The sequence below is a fragment of the Staurois parvus genome, unplaced genomic scaffold, assembly GCF_062004578.1.
Source record: "Staurois parvus isolate SC_StPar_1 unplaced genomic scaffold, SC_StPar_1.0 ptg000131l, whole genome shotgun sequence".
NCBI lineage: Eukaryota > Metazoa > Chordata > Amphibia > Anura > Ranidae > Staurois > Staurois parvus.
Window position 1 is genome coordinate 8287197 of NW_028317927.1, and position 16502 is coordinate 8303698.

Genomic DNA, 16502 nt, shown 5'->3' on the forward strand with positions numbered 1-16502 from the left:
TATGCTGCTGATGGTAGTATGTTCCTACGGGGTGTATTTTCTGTTTTACTGCTTCCCGACTGCCCTATAGCAGAAATACTGCTACAGGACGGCACGGTGCGCAAAATTGCGCACGTATATATGTGATTTGCATTTCCAGGTAGGGGGTGCGTGCCTTACCCGTGCCACCATTCGCGGCCACGGCTGTCAATCACCGGGTCCCAGCCGGTGATTACTCGCCAGTGCCCGGTGATTTCCGAGGATCTCCGACAGGGATGAGAACTGCTGGTAAACAAAATTAGTTCTCCCTGGCTCGTGCATACTGCTTTGAATGGCTGTGCACAGTCATGCAGAGCAGTGTGATTACAGTAAAAGCACATGGACAAAGCACAGTGTAAAACAGCACACAGTTGATCCTTTGAGTGCCCCTTGTGTTAACCCCTTCCTGCCCAGTTTCATTAGTACTGTCAGTGCTTTTTTTTTTTTTTTTTTTTTTTTGTAGCACTTATCAATGTATTGGTGTCACTGGGGATGTCAGTGACACCAAGTCAGTCCCCTCCCCCCCCCCCCCCAGTGTCAGAATGCCCACTGCAGTCCTGCTATAAGTCATAGCTGTCACGTAAACCAATTCATTTACACGTATTGGTATTTTTATTTATTTATTTTTAGCAAAGATGTAGCAGAATATGTTTTGGCCTAAATGTATGACTAAATTTGATTATTTAAATTTTTTCACTGGACATGGTCTTTTTTTTTTTTTTTATAGTGCAAAAAATAAACACACAAGCGATTTTAAATACCACCAAAAGTAAGCTCAATTTGTGGGAAAAAATGGATGCAAATTTCATTTGGTCCATTGGCTATTTCAGATCTGAAATAAGAGCACATCAGACGTTACTTTAATACATGTATAACAGCTAGACAATTAGCATTTTTTGATGGGAGTCAGCAGTCTGTTTACTAAAATTTAATTTAAAAACAAAACAAAAAAATGGCTTAAATGGAGGTACCAAACTCTGCTCTGTTTTTTTTTTTTTTTTTTGTTTTGTTTTGTTTCTCCCCCCCATGACCCTATGAATAATGTTCCCATAACTGGGATTGAAATCATACCTGAAATTGCATAGAATGAATGTCAGTGTCTTAACATGTGCGATTTCTAACACCTCGGTCACATCAGGTACGACTTTGCATGCGATTTGCATGCCATGCAACTTGCAAATTGTATACCAAGTCGTTCCTATTGTCCGCAACTACTTAGTCGGAGCCGCACTTATTTCTAAAGTAGTACATGAATTCCTTTTGGTTCAATTTGCATAGACCTCTATTTCAGATGTGTTTCAGATGTCTTGCAAATCACACCTGAATTCGGCATCTCACCCAACTTTGAAATCGTGCGACTTCACTGTAAGTCGCACGATTTCCAAAGTCGGGCTTGATGTGACTGGGTGGTAAAGTAGTTCTTGCATTACTTTTTCTGCAGTTTTGAGACGATTTCACATACATAGAATATAATGGAAATCACACTGCAAATTGCAAGAAATCGTTGAAAATCCTCACAAGTTGCAATAAAGTCTCCAGAAATCACACCTGAAATCACACTGAAATTGCACACAAATCGCGTGATTTTAAATCGCAGTGGTGTGATCGGGGACTTATCCTGCTGTTATATGCCAGGAAATGAAGTGAAATCTCCAAAGAGGTCACAAATGTTGCAAGCTGTCACTGCAAGCATTCACAAATATGCATCTAACTAATGACCGCTTCTGGAGGGGAGATGCATCTGTAAAAACATTATTTTTTAAGCCTGCATGCCTTAACTAAACGGTGAAGATCTTAAAGAGAAAAAAAAGGAAAATAAAAACTGAAAAAATTGCATTGCTACAAAAATATGTAATTTTGCTAGGGTGACAATGGGCTGAAAGGAACCACAAATACAAACAGAAATCAGAAGTAGAGATTTGTAAAGTCTGTGTAAAAATTGGATTCTACATATATTGGTTTTTGTTTTACAATTAGTCATGCTTTAGGAAACCCTAGAACTCTTGGCACTGAGAAATTGCATTGCCACACCTTACAAGCGACAAAAGAAAAAGTACAGCATTCATTTCTTCTGTATATAGTTACCTGAAATGGGATGTTACAGATAAATTACTTGTATCTAGGCCACTGTTCCTAAACCTGATCATTGACACATCAATCACCTATGCCAGGGTGTCCTAAATGAAGAGAGTTTGGTGTTCTGAAGTCATTACTATTCATGACCTTGTTCTTGAAATGTATTTAAAAAAAAAAAAAACTCTGCCTAATTTGGCATAGGTAACCTAGACATATTTAGTGAATAATGAATGTAAGATTACGATCACAACAATGGATGCTGTGGTTTTTGCTTTATAACCAGCAAACTTTTTTTGACTTGAATTAAGGAATGCAATGTTAACCTAACTAATTTTCTAATTTGACAATTTTTACATACGTTCATGAAATACTGTGGGTTTTTTTTGTTTTTTTGCTTCAAATGTCTTGAATCAATCCCTCGTTAGCTGCTCGACTGCAGAACTTTTCACTGCTGTTTTTTATTGAAGCTGACAAAAATTGTCCTGTGTATCATAGCTGCCTCTTTCCTTTCGGGTAGGATGGGTGTGTGTAACTGACCTGTGAATTCTAGCTTCAATTTCATAATTTTAAAGGATAAGTTCACCTTTAGTAACATGTTACACCCATATTTAGGGTGTAACATGTTATTGAGAAGTCCTTTTTTAAAAAGGTGAACTTATCCTTTTTAAGTGTGTGTGTGTGTTTATCACCACATTTTGTTAAAGCAATTCTGAAGGTTAATTTTTTTTTTGTTTTAAATAACAGACATGCCTATACTTACCTACTATACTTTTGCACAGAGCAACCTGGATCCTCCTCTTCGTGGGTCCTCCGCAGGCTCTCCTGGCTCTTGTCTGTTGGGTGCCCCCACAGCAAGCAGCTTGCTATGCGGAAACCCGCTGCACTGTGTCCATTTCCACATGGAGCCGTGGCTTTACACCGCCCCTTCTCTCTCCTTATTGGCTGACTGGCTGTGATTGACAGCAGTGGGAGCCAATGGCTTCTGCTTGTTGTCTCAGCCAATGAAGAGTCAGAGACCCGGGACAGCCGAGGCTGTCATTGACATCACTGGATCACGATGAGGCTCAAGTATGTATTGGGGGGGGTTAGGGGAGCTGTTGCACACAGGTTTTTTACCTTCATGCATAGAATGCATGAAGGCAAAAAACCTTCAGCCTTTACAACCACTTTAAGACTGAGTGAGATATATTATGTATTGAAATGCCTGTACATTTGAGGTACTGCTGAGAGGAAAAACAAATTCATGCTTTCCTGCTCTGTACAGTGTTTTTGCACAGGGCAGCTCCGTTCCTCTCTTTTCCGGGTGCCCTGCCAGCGCTACTGGCCTTTCCCGCCTGCCAAGTGCCCCCAGAGCAAGCAGCTTGCTCTGAGGGCACCCAAGCAGGCTCGCTCGCTCCCAAGCCACTGCTCTGCATGTCAAGTCACACACACAGCGTGACTTGGCTTCATCTTCACTCTCTCCTCATTGGCTCACTGGCTCTGAATTACAGTAGTAGGAGGCAATGGCTCCTGCTGCTTTTTCAGCCAATGAGGAGGGAGAGTCCTGGGAGGGCCACTGCTCTTGTGCACATCGCTGGATCCAGAGGGGCTCAGATAAGTATTGGGGGGGCTGCTGCACACAGAAGGTTGCATGAACATAAAGTGAGCCTTTACAAGCACTTTAAGCTTACAAGTATAGTGTCTTCAGTGTGCAGTACCTGTATTTTTTTTATTTTTTTTTTTCTCCCCTCCGTAGATCAGGAGTGTTCTGCCAACTGCAAACTAGTTTCACATTTTTTAGATTTTATATTCCTCTTCATATATACATTGACTAAGCTGTCCAGCACAATTTTTCGCAAGAATGGTTCTGTAATTTCTGCTGGATCATCCTCTATATTTCTTTTAACTCTACTTGGCTCTGGTTCACCCTTTTTATCTCCCAGTGGAATTTTTTGCTGTGCAGTTCTTCCTCCTAGGTAGCCAAATTGAGGTGTCCTTTTATGAAACTGAGATCAGAGGCTATCCCAAAGATCGTTGCTGATCTCAGATGATTAGTGGTTTAGGAAACATGATCAGTGGACAACATGTTCTCCACTGATCATCTCAGCACACAGAGAATCTGTCACTGACAGAAACGGCCAGTGCATGAAAGAGCGATGTCAGCCCTTCACTGGTGATCTGTGTGAAAATTTTTCCTCCAGATTCTCCAGCCCAGAGGTGGAGAATTGGGGAGAGCAGAGTGAATCCCGGGAGAACTAAGGAGGAAGATTGACTTCCTTCATCCTCAATCAGAGCCCCCAAGACAGTGGAAGGTAGGTAGGGTGTGTATTCATGCGTGCACAGTGAGTAAACGGTGTGGTGTTTGACTGATTTCTTACTGTAATCTTGCGAGATTACAGTAACAGCAGCCGTTTTCTAGAGTTCAAAGCATTTGTAAATTGATTTTCTCCTCATTAGGAGAAGCGATCCACACCGCTTCATGAATGGGCATTCAGAGGAGAACTGTCTCCTCTGAGAATGCCAGAGACCTGAGCAGCAGCCATTTGCCACTGCATGATAAAAGGACACCTAAAGCTGACAAAGCATTCACTTCCAAAAATTGACTGGTCAGTTTTGGGATCTTGATCCTTTTCTAAAATAATAAACATGTTATACTAACGGTTCCTGCTCTGTGCAATAGTATTACACAAATGGCCCTGAACCTCCTGACCTGGGGTCTCTTGCCGACTCTTGGTTCCTCCTTTTCTTTGTGTGCCCCCATAGCAAGCCACTTGCTTTGGAGGCACACCTGTGGGCTTGCTTCCATGCCTGGGGTATGTGCATCCATAGACAAAAACAGCCTGGCTCAGACCTGCCACCTGCTCCCTTTCTCAGAGGATTTGATTGACAGCAGCAGGAGCTAATGGCCCCCGCTGCTGCATCTGTGTCCTGTGAGGAGAGGAACAGAGAACAGCACTGCTGTACAAGGCGCACAAAGCTGGATCAAGATATTACTCAGGTAAGTATATAGGAAGGTGAGGGGGGTCATACTACTCCTGAGACATTTTTTACCTTAATGCAGTGAATGCATTACAGTAAAAAAACCTCTTGCCTTTAGAACCGCTTTTAAAGAAACTTAGCCTTCTAAAAATAAGTTGCTCGACAGACATATGGAATCAGTGGCCGCTGTGTTTTTTTTTTTTTTTTTTGCTCAAAAACACTCAGATCAGCTTGTTCTCTATAAAAATATTGAAGCTCAGGAATGGCATCCACTGTATTTCTCTCAGGACAGGTATTCTGTAAACTGTAGTGTGAATAGGCTCTGAAACTGCAGACTATCTAGTATTTAGTGAAATCTTTAATTCGTCTGTTGTGTGTGCTGTCAGTAAATATAAGATATAAATATATATATAAAATTATTCTTACTCATTGTTATGTCTCAATTGATTTTCCTGTTTTTACAGTTCGTCAGGTGCAAATGTGGTTGCCATCGACAACAAAATTGAACAGGCAATGGTAAGTCATGACTTCTAAAATTAGCCAGCATGTTTTTCTAGAATAATTTCTTTGACTTAAAAATGATGTCATTAATTGCTCTATTTTGTATAGGACAGATGGATTTAGATTTGCAGGGCTGCCTTTAATCAGTTTTCCTCTGATTCTAGGGTTGTTGGGTTATTTTGTTTAATACACATTTCAGATGATACTTTTGGGTCATTGAGGCCTAAGCCAAAACCTGTTGCAGTGTTTAGAGTACCGTATTTTTCGCTCCATAAGACACAATTGACCATAAGACGTGCCCAGGTTTTAGAGGAGAAAAACAAGAAAAAAAATATTCTGAACCAATGGACTGCGGACACAGTGCAGGGGATGACCAGAGACTGCGGACACAGTGCAGGGGATGACCAGAGACTGCGGACACAGTGCAGGGGATGACCAGAGACTGCGGACACAGTGCAGGGGATGACCAGAGACTGCGGACACAGTGCAGGGGATGACCAGAGACTGCGGACCTTTGGGGAGGGAGGGGGAACGGGTACCTGAATTTGACAGGTACCCGCTCCCACTTCCGCGGAGTTGTCCGTCCTTCTTCCCGTGGCGGCTTCTGTGACAGCCGGGTGCCCACTGCGCATGCGCGAGAAGTGCTGCGCTTTGTGAATGGCCCGGAGCCTGCTGGGACCTGCCATGTGCCCCAGAAGACGCCGGACCATTTACAAAACGCAGCGCTTCTTGCTGAATTTTATCACGGAACAGAACCGAATCGCACTGCTGTACAGGGCCATCAATTAAGTGTACTTTTGTACACTTCCAATAAAGTTTGTACAGAAACAAAAAGAGGGAGCTGTGTGATTCAGTGCATCACACACCACACTGCCTCCTACAGCATCAGGCATTGACAGCTACTGGAGAGATAAAGTGCTCCAGCAGCTGTCCATTCTGCTGTGAACTCACCCTAAAGGTAGACAGTTGTCAACAGAAAAATGTTACCCTTTATATAAAAATGGACAGCAAAAACTACTTGCAGTACATCTAATTCCTACCACTATGTAGCTGTAGACACAGTGGAGTAAGTTAAACTACAATTATGGTAGATGTTTGCAGCAGCTTTGGTCATTCTTCTCTCCTTCCCAGCAGTGAATTTGCTGCCAGCCAACCCTCCTATTTGTAAGGTTAATACAAAGCAGGCTCACCAAAAGAGATAAGAGTGTTGAGACCCATCTTGAACTACTTCAGTATGTCTTTTGTGGGCCTTGATGCATTGCCTCAGACTCTTCCCGCTAAAAGCTCAACGAGAGTTTGTTTTAAAGTTCATTTACGGTCTGTTTGTAGCTTATTCATTTAAAGGATTCCTTTAAATCATGGTTACTGGCATTAGGTGAATGAAGTTGTCTCTTTGGCTGTGAAGACCCCAACATATGCAGCATTTCATTCTTCTGAATATGCCTGAGATACTGTATGGATACACACAAGATTACAGATTTGGTCTGTGTGCATTTACAGTGCTTGGTATAGCATCCCAGCTCAGCTTGCCATAAGTGAGGTGTTAATGGCTTGCTTTTATTTGGTAGTGCATAACCACACTAAACATGCCTGGAGTGTAGAAAATGGGCAGTATTACATCTTTTGTCATCTGAAAAAGTGCTACAATTTCAGACTAAAACTGAACTCCTGCTATAGTTACATTGGCCCAGATTGGGACCACTGTGGAAGTTGATATTCATCGTGGTATCACTGTAGTAGTCACCGCTACTACAGTGATGACCGAAGTTGTCTGGGCCCTGCGCTGACTCCCTGTCCTCCAGCATTGTGAACATGCTTACACAGCAGATCCCAAATTCCATACCTGTGATAGCACTGTGGAATTGGAGGATCACTATAGTAGTTGCTGCTACTACAGTGTTCACAGCGCTCTTCCGGGCCTTTGCTGAGCAGCTGTCCTTTTTGCATAATCCCTGTTGCTCACTTGCCACGGCCACCATTCACAGAACGCCTTGTATTTTTTTTTTCATTAATATGCGGTGTTTTTCTGATTTGGTTGAGGTGAAGATTGTGACATCATTGCCCCTCCTCAACTTTATCCAATCAGAGTGCCTTCTTTTCATTGGGAAAAAAAATACAAGGCTTTCTGCGACCCTCTCCGATCCGAGCAGAGAGCTGATGATCACCGCTCTCTGCTCTACCCCCTTCCCTGGCACCTACTGGAGCACTGGGCTGTGGAGGGGGAGGGAACAGCTGACTCAGGCTCTCAGCGTATCGCTGAGAGTCTGACCCAGGTGCTGGTTCAGATATCTGGGTGGATTCCAACTTTAAAGTTGGGATCTTTCCCCTGCTTGGACCGGCTGAGTGACATCACCAGACTTTAGCCCCCTGTCAGCTGAAATCGGGTCACAGGAGTGCAGAACGAACTGCACTCCTGTGATCCAAAAGCTTTGGCTGTACTTCTCCTTTAAATGAATCTCCAGTGTTTTGGACTACTAAAACAAGAAGGTAGATCAGGAGTTCTGACTTTTCTGTCGTTCATATCTCCTTCATGAATCAGATTAACAGTCAGTCAAAAGTTGTACTTTCAGAAGGTCTGCATTGACAGCCCCTATATTTTTCTCAACACAGGATAATTTTAAAGTGATTGTAAATTGTTACATATACCCAGTGAAGTGACTAGCCTCAGGTGATACACAAATGAAACAAACCGGTAAAGTTTATGTAGTTTGATCTAAAGCAGTCTTTCCTCTACATTAATTAAAAATGCAGAATTTACACAGGATCGCTCAGCTCTGCAAAGCAGGGGGTGGGGAGCTGAAGTTACATCAGCAAGGAGAGCTCTGAGAGCTGATTGAAGGTAAGGGACACACACCCCTCCACACAGAAACAGAGCTGAGGTTGTCCATCACAGTCTGTGTCCTCCCCTGTCACCATTTTTCTCTTGGTGTAAGGAAAACTCATCAGAAGTGACCCATGCTATTGGAGGAATGAGGCAGTGGACAGAAATTACACTTGGTACTTTGGATTGAGGCAGGCACACACTATAGAGGAATATGTTTTGTTCATATTTCATGTCTGAGGTTTACAACCACTTTAAGGTGAAGACATTTTTTAATCATGTCAATGAAAATTTCATGAGACTGGTCACACCTAACAAGATAAAACCATCAAGGGATACTTATTTATACAAAAGCATAATGTTCTTCTGTTGGGTCACAGATATGCATAACTCTTCCAAGGGTAATCTGTCAGATTACTTCTGCTTTTTTGTGTGTTTATAGCAGTTTTATTTCAGGTATATTGTAGCAAATTAGTTATCTGTTAAATTGTTTGTTCTATCATGTCAAAAGGACAGGATATTCTCACCACAAGGCTGACTGAGAAAGGGAAGTGTCAAAGTATGAACTATACGTGCAGCTATCTGCACTTAAAGCTTGTGTATCGTTAATGAAAGTATGTAATCTTTAATCATCACCTGATTATGTCAGTCATACCCTATGTCAGAGCATTCCCGCACTAGTTCACATGCTCATTGTTTAGAAATAATGTAGTAATGTACTCCCACTGGTCTATTACGAGTCAGACAGAATTTGTCTTGCCTATTTATAAGTATTTCAAATACTTAAGTTTTTTTATGTACATAATGTTTATATGGTATTTATTTTTTATGTCATAATTTTAAATATAATTCTAGTTCGTAATGGTCAGCTGCATTTTTGTTTTTTTTGTTTTTCTGCATCTACAGAACTATAGGACAAATTCCCCAGTGAGGACTCCTTATGTAACAACTTTTACAGATATGGAATCTCTTAAAAAAAAAAAAAAAAAAAAAAGCCTCGCCTTCACCAACCCCTCTAGTTTATTTTGTACGGTCAGGTCCATAAATATTGGGACATCGACACAATTCTAACATTTTTGGCTCTATACACCGCCACAATGGATTTGAAATGAAAGGAACAAGATGTACTTAAACTGCAGACTGTCAGCTTTAATTTGAGGGTATTTACATACAAGTCAGGTGAACGGTGTAGGAATTACAACAGTTTGCATATGTGCCTCCCACTTGTTAAGGGACCAAAAGTAATGGGACAGAATAATCATAAATCAAACTTTCACTTTTTAATACTTGGTTGCAAATCCTTTGCAGTCAATTACAGCCTGAAGTCTGGAACGCATAGGCATCACGAGACGCTGGGTTTCATCCCTGGTGATACTCTGCCAGGCCTCTACTGCAACTGTCTTCAGTTCCAGCTTGTTCTTGGGGCATTTTCCCTTCAGTTTTGTCTTCAGCAAGTGAAATGCATGCTCAATCGGATTCAGGTCAGGTGATTGACTTGGCCATTGCATAACATTCCACTTCTTTCCCTTTAAAAAAACTCTTTGGTTGTTTTTGCAGTATGCTTTGGGTCATTGTCCATCTGCACTGTGAAGCGGCGTCCAATGAGTTCTGAAGCATTTGGCTGAATATGAGCAGATAATATTCCCGAAACACTTCAGAATTCATCCTGCTGCTTTTGTCAGCAGTCACATCATCAATAAATACAAGAGAACCAGTTCCATTGGCAGCCATACATGCCCACGCCATGACACTACCACCACCATGCTTCACTGATGAGGTGGTATGCTTAGGATCATGAGCAGTTCCTTTCATTCTCCATACTCTTCTCTTCCCATCACTCTGGTACAAGTTGATCTTGGTTTCCTCTGTCCATAGGATGTTGTTCCAGAACTGTGAAGGCTTTTTTAGATGTCGTTTGGCAAACTCTAATCTGGCCTTCCTGTTTTTGAGGCTCACCAATGGTTTACATCTTGTGGTGAACCCTCTGTATTCACTCTGGTGAAGTCTTCTCTTGATTGTTGACTTTGACACACACACACCTACCTCCTGGAGAGTGTTCTTGATCTGGCCAACTGTTGTGAAGGGTGTTTTCTTCACCAGGGAAAGAATTCTTCGGTCATCCACCACAGTTGTTTTTCCGTGGTCTTCCAGGTCTTTTGGTGTTGCTGAGCTCACCGGTGTGTTCCTTCTTTTTAAGAATGTTCCAAACAGTTGTTTTGGCCATGCCTAATGTTTTAGCTATCTCTCTGATGGGTTTGTTTTGTTTTTTCAGCCTAATGATGGCTTGCTTCACTGATAGTGACAGCTCTTTGGATCTCATCTTGAGAGTTGACAGCAACAGATTCCAAATGCAAATAGCACACTTGAAATGAATTCTGGACCTTTTATCTGCTCATTGTAATTGGGATAATGAGGGAATAACACACACCTGGCCATTGAACAGCTGAGAAGCCAATTGTCCCATTACTTTTGGTCCCTTAACAAGTGGGAGGCACATATGCAAACTGTTGTAATTCCTACACCGTTCACCTGATTTGGATGTAAATACCCTCAAATTAAAGCTGACAGTCTGCAGGTAAAGCACATCTTGTTTGTTTCATTTCTAATCCATTGTGGTGGTGTATAGAGCCAAAAATGTTAGAATTGTGTCGATGTCCCAATATATATGGACCTGACTGTATTCATGTGCCACAGTTATTATCTGAGCCTTCAGAGCTCCACCTGTTGGAGATAGGTGGCATATATTAAATGTTCATAAGCAATATTTATTATTTACCTACTTAAAAATGTTACATACTCACACCTGGATTTGTCTGCATTGCTAACTGTTGAATTGAAGTGTACACATTCTGGCATAATTATAAGCTTTCATTTTGGAAAGAGCAAGGGAGGTTTTTTAAGTCCCTGTCAGTTTTGTCATCTGTGTCCCATTCGGAAGATTTCCCTTTGTTTCCTATCTTAGTCAACACAAGAAGTGAGGCAATTCTTCCAAAGTGAGGGAATTCCTAGTTGTCACCGGGGTCACCAGAACTATCATTTCCATTGGAAGACTTTCTCTCTATTCCTGTTCTGGTGACAAACACAAATTTGTAGTAGTGCACTGAAATAAAAATTCTGGTACCGAAACCAAACATTCAGGATGCACTTGGCCGAAAAACGAAACAGAAATGGACAGTTTTTAAAAATGTTATATATTTTTCAAACACAATTTAAAAAAAATAAAACACTTTTAATGATTAAAAAAAGAACACAATGTATATCTCAATTTTTTTGTAAAATATGAAAGATGTTACACCGAGTAAATAGATACCAAACATGTCATGCTTTAAAATTGTGCACGCTTGTGGAATGGCGTCAAACTACAGTACTTACAAATCTCCATGGGTGATGCTTTAAAAATGTCTACAGGTTGCCAGTTTAAAGTTAGAGGAGGTTTAGTGCTAGAATTATTGTTCTTGCTCTGACGTTCGTGGCGATCCCTCATGTGTGGTTTGAACCCCGTTTACATATGTGGACGTGGCCTACATATGCGTTCATTACTATGCGGGGGGACGGGTACATTAAACTTTTTTTTTTTTAATTACATTTTTTTTACACTGTCCCTTTTTTTTAAAAAATAAAAACTTTTTTTTTTTTATTCCTATCACAAGGAATGCATGCATCCTTTGTGATAGAAATAAGCAGTGACAGGTTAACTTTATGGAGAAATATGGAGTCAATAAGACCCCACATCTCTCCTCTACAATATAAAGCATTGATCTAGTTCTTTAAAAAAAAAATGGCCTTCCTCTGGAACCGGAAGTGACGTAGTGATGTTGCTTCAGTCCTCCAAAGGCATAGAGATGAGTGGAGGCCATATTTCCTTCACTTATCTCTATGCCCAGCCCCGGATCGTGCAATGGTTTCTCGGGTAAGGATGAGGGGCGGCAGGGTTATTTTTTGCAGCTGCATTGGTGCTTATCTTCATATCGGCCATAGGCCGATGGGGGTGTTTTCAGCCGAAACGTTTCAGCCACCCAAATTTCGGTGCATCTCTAAAAATTTGTGATTTTATTTCACTTCTAAGCTGATGAAGGTAAACTGGGCAAATTGGCAAGGGTGAATCTCCATAATGGGGGCACAGACAGCAATAGAGACCTGACAGGTGTTCTAATCCCTCTCCACACTATCCAAAAATTGCCTTATTCTATATTAAGCAAAAGAAAAGACATCAATCTTTTACACTTAACATTTCCTTAAACTGCAAGTTGTCATCTATACGCAAGTTTTATTCTGATAATTACAACCAATAGATGTATGAACTGCTGTTCTATCAACAAAGGTTGGGCACTTTCTACCATAGCCTTATATGAATTCAGTGACAGGGCAGTTTCTTCCGTGTACCTTCTTCAACAATTTTGTAGTAGAGTGGTAGAACTTTGAACATCACCAGGAATTTACAGATCAGAACCGTTGACACCAAACATTTTGTACAAGTCTAAAAAAGTAGCTTGCCCTATGGCAGCCTATGACTTACCATAATGGACTCTTTTTAAATGTACTTGTGTTTGGGTGAGGTTTGGGTGAGGTCTGTTAAGTGTAGGTTTGTTACCACACCTAATTGCATCTGGTCCAATATGTTTCCATTCTTAAGTCTATTAGTTGCAAGGGTCCCTTTTTTAAATTGACCAATTTTGGAGCCTATTGGTTTTATATTGATTTTTTTTTTTTTTTTTTTGTATTTGCTAGGACCTGGTCAAAAGCCATCTGATGTACGCTGTAAGAGAAGAGGTGGAAGTCCTGAAGGAACAAATAAAGGAATTAATAGAGAAAAACTCGACACTTGAACGTGAGAATGCACTGTTAAAATCCCTTTCAAACAGCGATCAGCTGTCACAACTGTCGACCCAGGTTGGCGTCAGCCAACAACAGCCTCCAGTGACTACAGCTCCTCTGACTGCTCCGCAGACCGCACACCCTCCACAACAACCGAATGTCTCTTCTGCATAAACTGTACAAACTGCTTTCTCGCCTTGTTCAGCTAACTGAAAGCAATCTGTCCTTGTGTGCCACTGCTGATCTTTCCACTTCAAAAATGAGAAAAACGAAAAAAAGAGCAAGTAGCCATGCTTCATTTTGTGTGTTTGGCCTTTTCAGTATTAGACAATCGTACTCCCTGATCTCTCATTCTGAGAGAGGTGATACCTTTTGCATTGTGTATCAGGTATTAACAGAGTTAGAAAGGTGTGTGTATGTATATGCACACACAGTTAATTGTGCTCCTAGTGTATGTATATGCTATTATAGCCATACACACATTATATGCACAGATGCATTATCTCAAACGCATGAATCCTTGTTTCAAGGACAGTAAATCCATGAATGCTGGCAATAAATGTTAACATGTGTAACCCTTCTTTCAGTAGAAGGGACACGCAGCATTTTATGTCATAGAAACCCTCTACAGAACAAGGGAAAAACCTGCATGTAGAGTTTAACATGTATTTTAAAGAGACCAGACCATATAGTGTCCTAAAAGTCACCTGAAAAATGCATGCAAGGTAGCATTTTGAGTGTCGATACCTAGTTCTTCATGTACAACATTGCATCCTCTGCTCATGTTCTAAAAAATAACTACCTTTAGATGGCTAATCTTGTGATGCTTCTTTTAATGCCCTTTGTGCTCATTTTAGTCATCGCTGGTGCACCCTGAGGATAGACTTAATGGTATTCCAAGAACAGGATGTAAATGTAGATAGAACAGTGCAGCTACTTTCACTGCACATGGATACAGTGTCTATGCTTGCTAGTCTGTCTACGGGCTTAGTATATTTATGCCCATACAGTGAGCATAACATTTTACAAAGAATCTACTTCATAACAATGTAGGTTTTTTTTTTTTTGTTTTTTTTTTATTCGCTTTTGTGGTTTGTTTAGAAAAGTACATTATTAAGTGTATATTGGATTGTTAAACACAACTACTGTGTACATCTGCATGTTAAAGGTGCCTATTTACTATGCTGAAATGCTTGTTTGTATTCACAGCTGTTTGCACCTTATAAACATATGTAAAAGAGAAAAACAAAACAAACAAGCAACAGCAGCTATGTTAAGTGATCTTGCGAATAGCTAATGATGCAGAGTAAGTCAGTTTTAAAATGGGTTTTCTATAACATAAAATGCTGCTTCAAACAGTTAATCTCTGGTATTCAGCAAGGGGTCTTATGGAGCTTTTATGGCTCTCCCAGGGAGTGTTTCCTTTAGATCATACTCTGAGCCATGTTTTGTCAATTCTTTGTAAGCAAATCTAATCATTGCGTTCGTAGTAAGAGCCACCATTCTTTAAATATAAAGTAATATTTTGTTTTGCCTTTTTATTAGTTCATTTAAGTTTGTGTTTTATTTATTACAGGGCTGCTATTTTCATAATGTGTATGAACAATGTCACAGACACTCTATTTTATTTTATTTCCTTATCTAGAGAATAAATGTAAATCTATCATAAATCGTAGAAGGGGAGGGATTGCATTTAGTTGGGAAAATGTTTTGGCAATAACTGAGCATACGTATCCTGGCGTATATAAATATATATCTAACACTAACGGCAATCTACTTTTCTGGTATTTATTTTACAGTAGAGCAAAGATCCAATTTGAATGTACATTTTGTAAAGAGTGTAAGTATGGATCCATAATGCGCCTGTACAGGAGAGCAACAGTTGTGATACAAAAAAATAAATGATAGATTAGCTATTTTGATGAAGAAATTTTTTTTGTTCATTTCTCTTGTTTGCGACAGAGGAAAATTGCCATGATTCCTATGCTTTTTAGACAATTTCTGTGAATTATAATTTTTTAGGGTGGGATTTAAAAACTGTGAAATTGTTCAACCTACTTTGTAACCAAAGAAGCAAAGATGTGTATTTTTTTTATTTTGTTATGCACATTTTCTGTATTTTTATTCAGTGTTCTCTAATCACATTTTTTCTTTCTCCTCCCCTCCCCACCTGCCCCTCCCCCACCTTGCTGTTTAGCATGATCTGCATGACCTATGACCTGTAATCTCTGAACCACTTTCGTACCTCAAGTTTATTTTTGTTTTGTCCAGCACTCTTTTTATTGTACTATGTAATCTGTGAAGCGCGTCCAATAAACAGAGCAAACCGCTAATGTCAGTTGAGATAAACTAGTGTACACTAGTTGTCATATGGAAACAGTGACATGAAGTGAGCCATCTTTTGTTCATTTTAAAATGGTGTTATAAATTTCATATGCAGAAAACCAAGTTTTGTTACATTGCAGATTTTAATGTATTGAATAAATTCAACATGCAGATTAATTGCAGTGTATAAGGAGTATTTACATTTGAGACTGAATTGTACATTTCAAAAATACATTTTCGGGAGCTTTTTTTTTGTGTGTAGCAACAAGAAGTCTTGTCAAAATATTGTAAAAATATATATTTTCACATTTTTCCTGAAATTATTAAATTGTAGTTTTGCTGAAATAAGTGACTCAAGAATATCTTCTAGTATACTGCATCCCTGTAGTCTGGATACAGCAGTCACTTCAGAGTTAGGAAGAGAAGATTATTATGTAAAGAGGCAGAAGTTACAAAGCAACTGGAATTTAGAGCTAATGCATTGTAAAGTTGCTGGAAAAAATGCAGAGCTCCAGTTTTGATTTACATGGATAAAGCATCTTAAGATCAAATTTATTTTGTATGTGTCGGATGCAGTATTTTCTATCATTCTGTTTCAAGTTAACTAATACAGCTACAATCACCTCAAGCATCTGCCATTCTGGAATCAAATACAGGTACTTGGTAAATACAGAATCTCCTCAGTCGTTTCAATTATATTTAAAAACTGCACTGGCATAGCCAATGCATAACATCAAAATTTAAAGCAGCTGTGTCATGAAGTTAAAAATAAATAACTGCAGAACAAGAGGGTGTATTCTTTCCTGTCCTGCCACACTTTTCTCCGATCTTTGTTCTGTTTAATACCTGCAGTCTGAGTCCCCTGCCATGTGCTGTGGTTCCATTCAGTCATCCTACCTCACAGTGGACACAAGCACTTCTGAAAGTGTTAGATATTGATGCCATAGCTTTGCAAAACAGGTTAGACTGGAGGAAGGGGTGGGGTGAG

The 16502-nt window shown here is 40.2% G+C and overlaps 1 protein-coding gene across 3 annotated transcripts in view; it reads left to right on the forward strand.

Annotated features, from left to right (window-relative positions):
- TSC22D2 (TSC22 domain family member 2) overlaps positions 1-15691 on the forward strand; it is a 70744-nt gene extending 55053 nt beyond the window's left edge. For 2 of the 3 annotated variants that reach the window (XM_089672589.1, XM_089672590.1), the window contains 2 exons: positions 5517-5568; positions 13103-15691. In XM_089672589.1, coding sequence (XP_089528715.1) covers positions 5517-5568; positions 13103-13363 — 313 coding nt within the window. In that variant the 3' untranslated portion in view covers positions 13364-15691. The remainder of the gene's footprint in view (positions 1-5516; positions 5569-13102) is intronic. The other variant, XR_016312079.1, reaches the window with a different exon arrangement.
- The last annotated feature ends 811 nt before the right edge of the window (positions 15692-16502 follow it).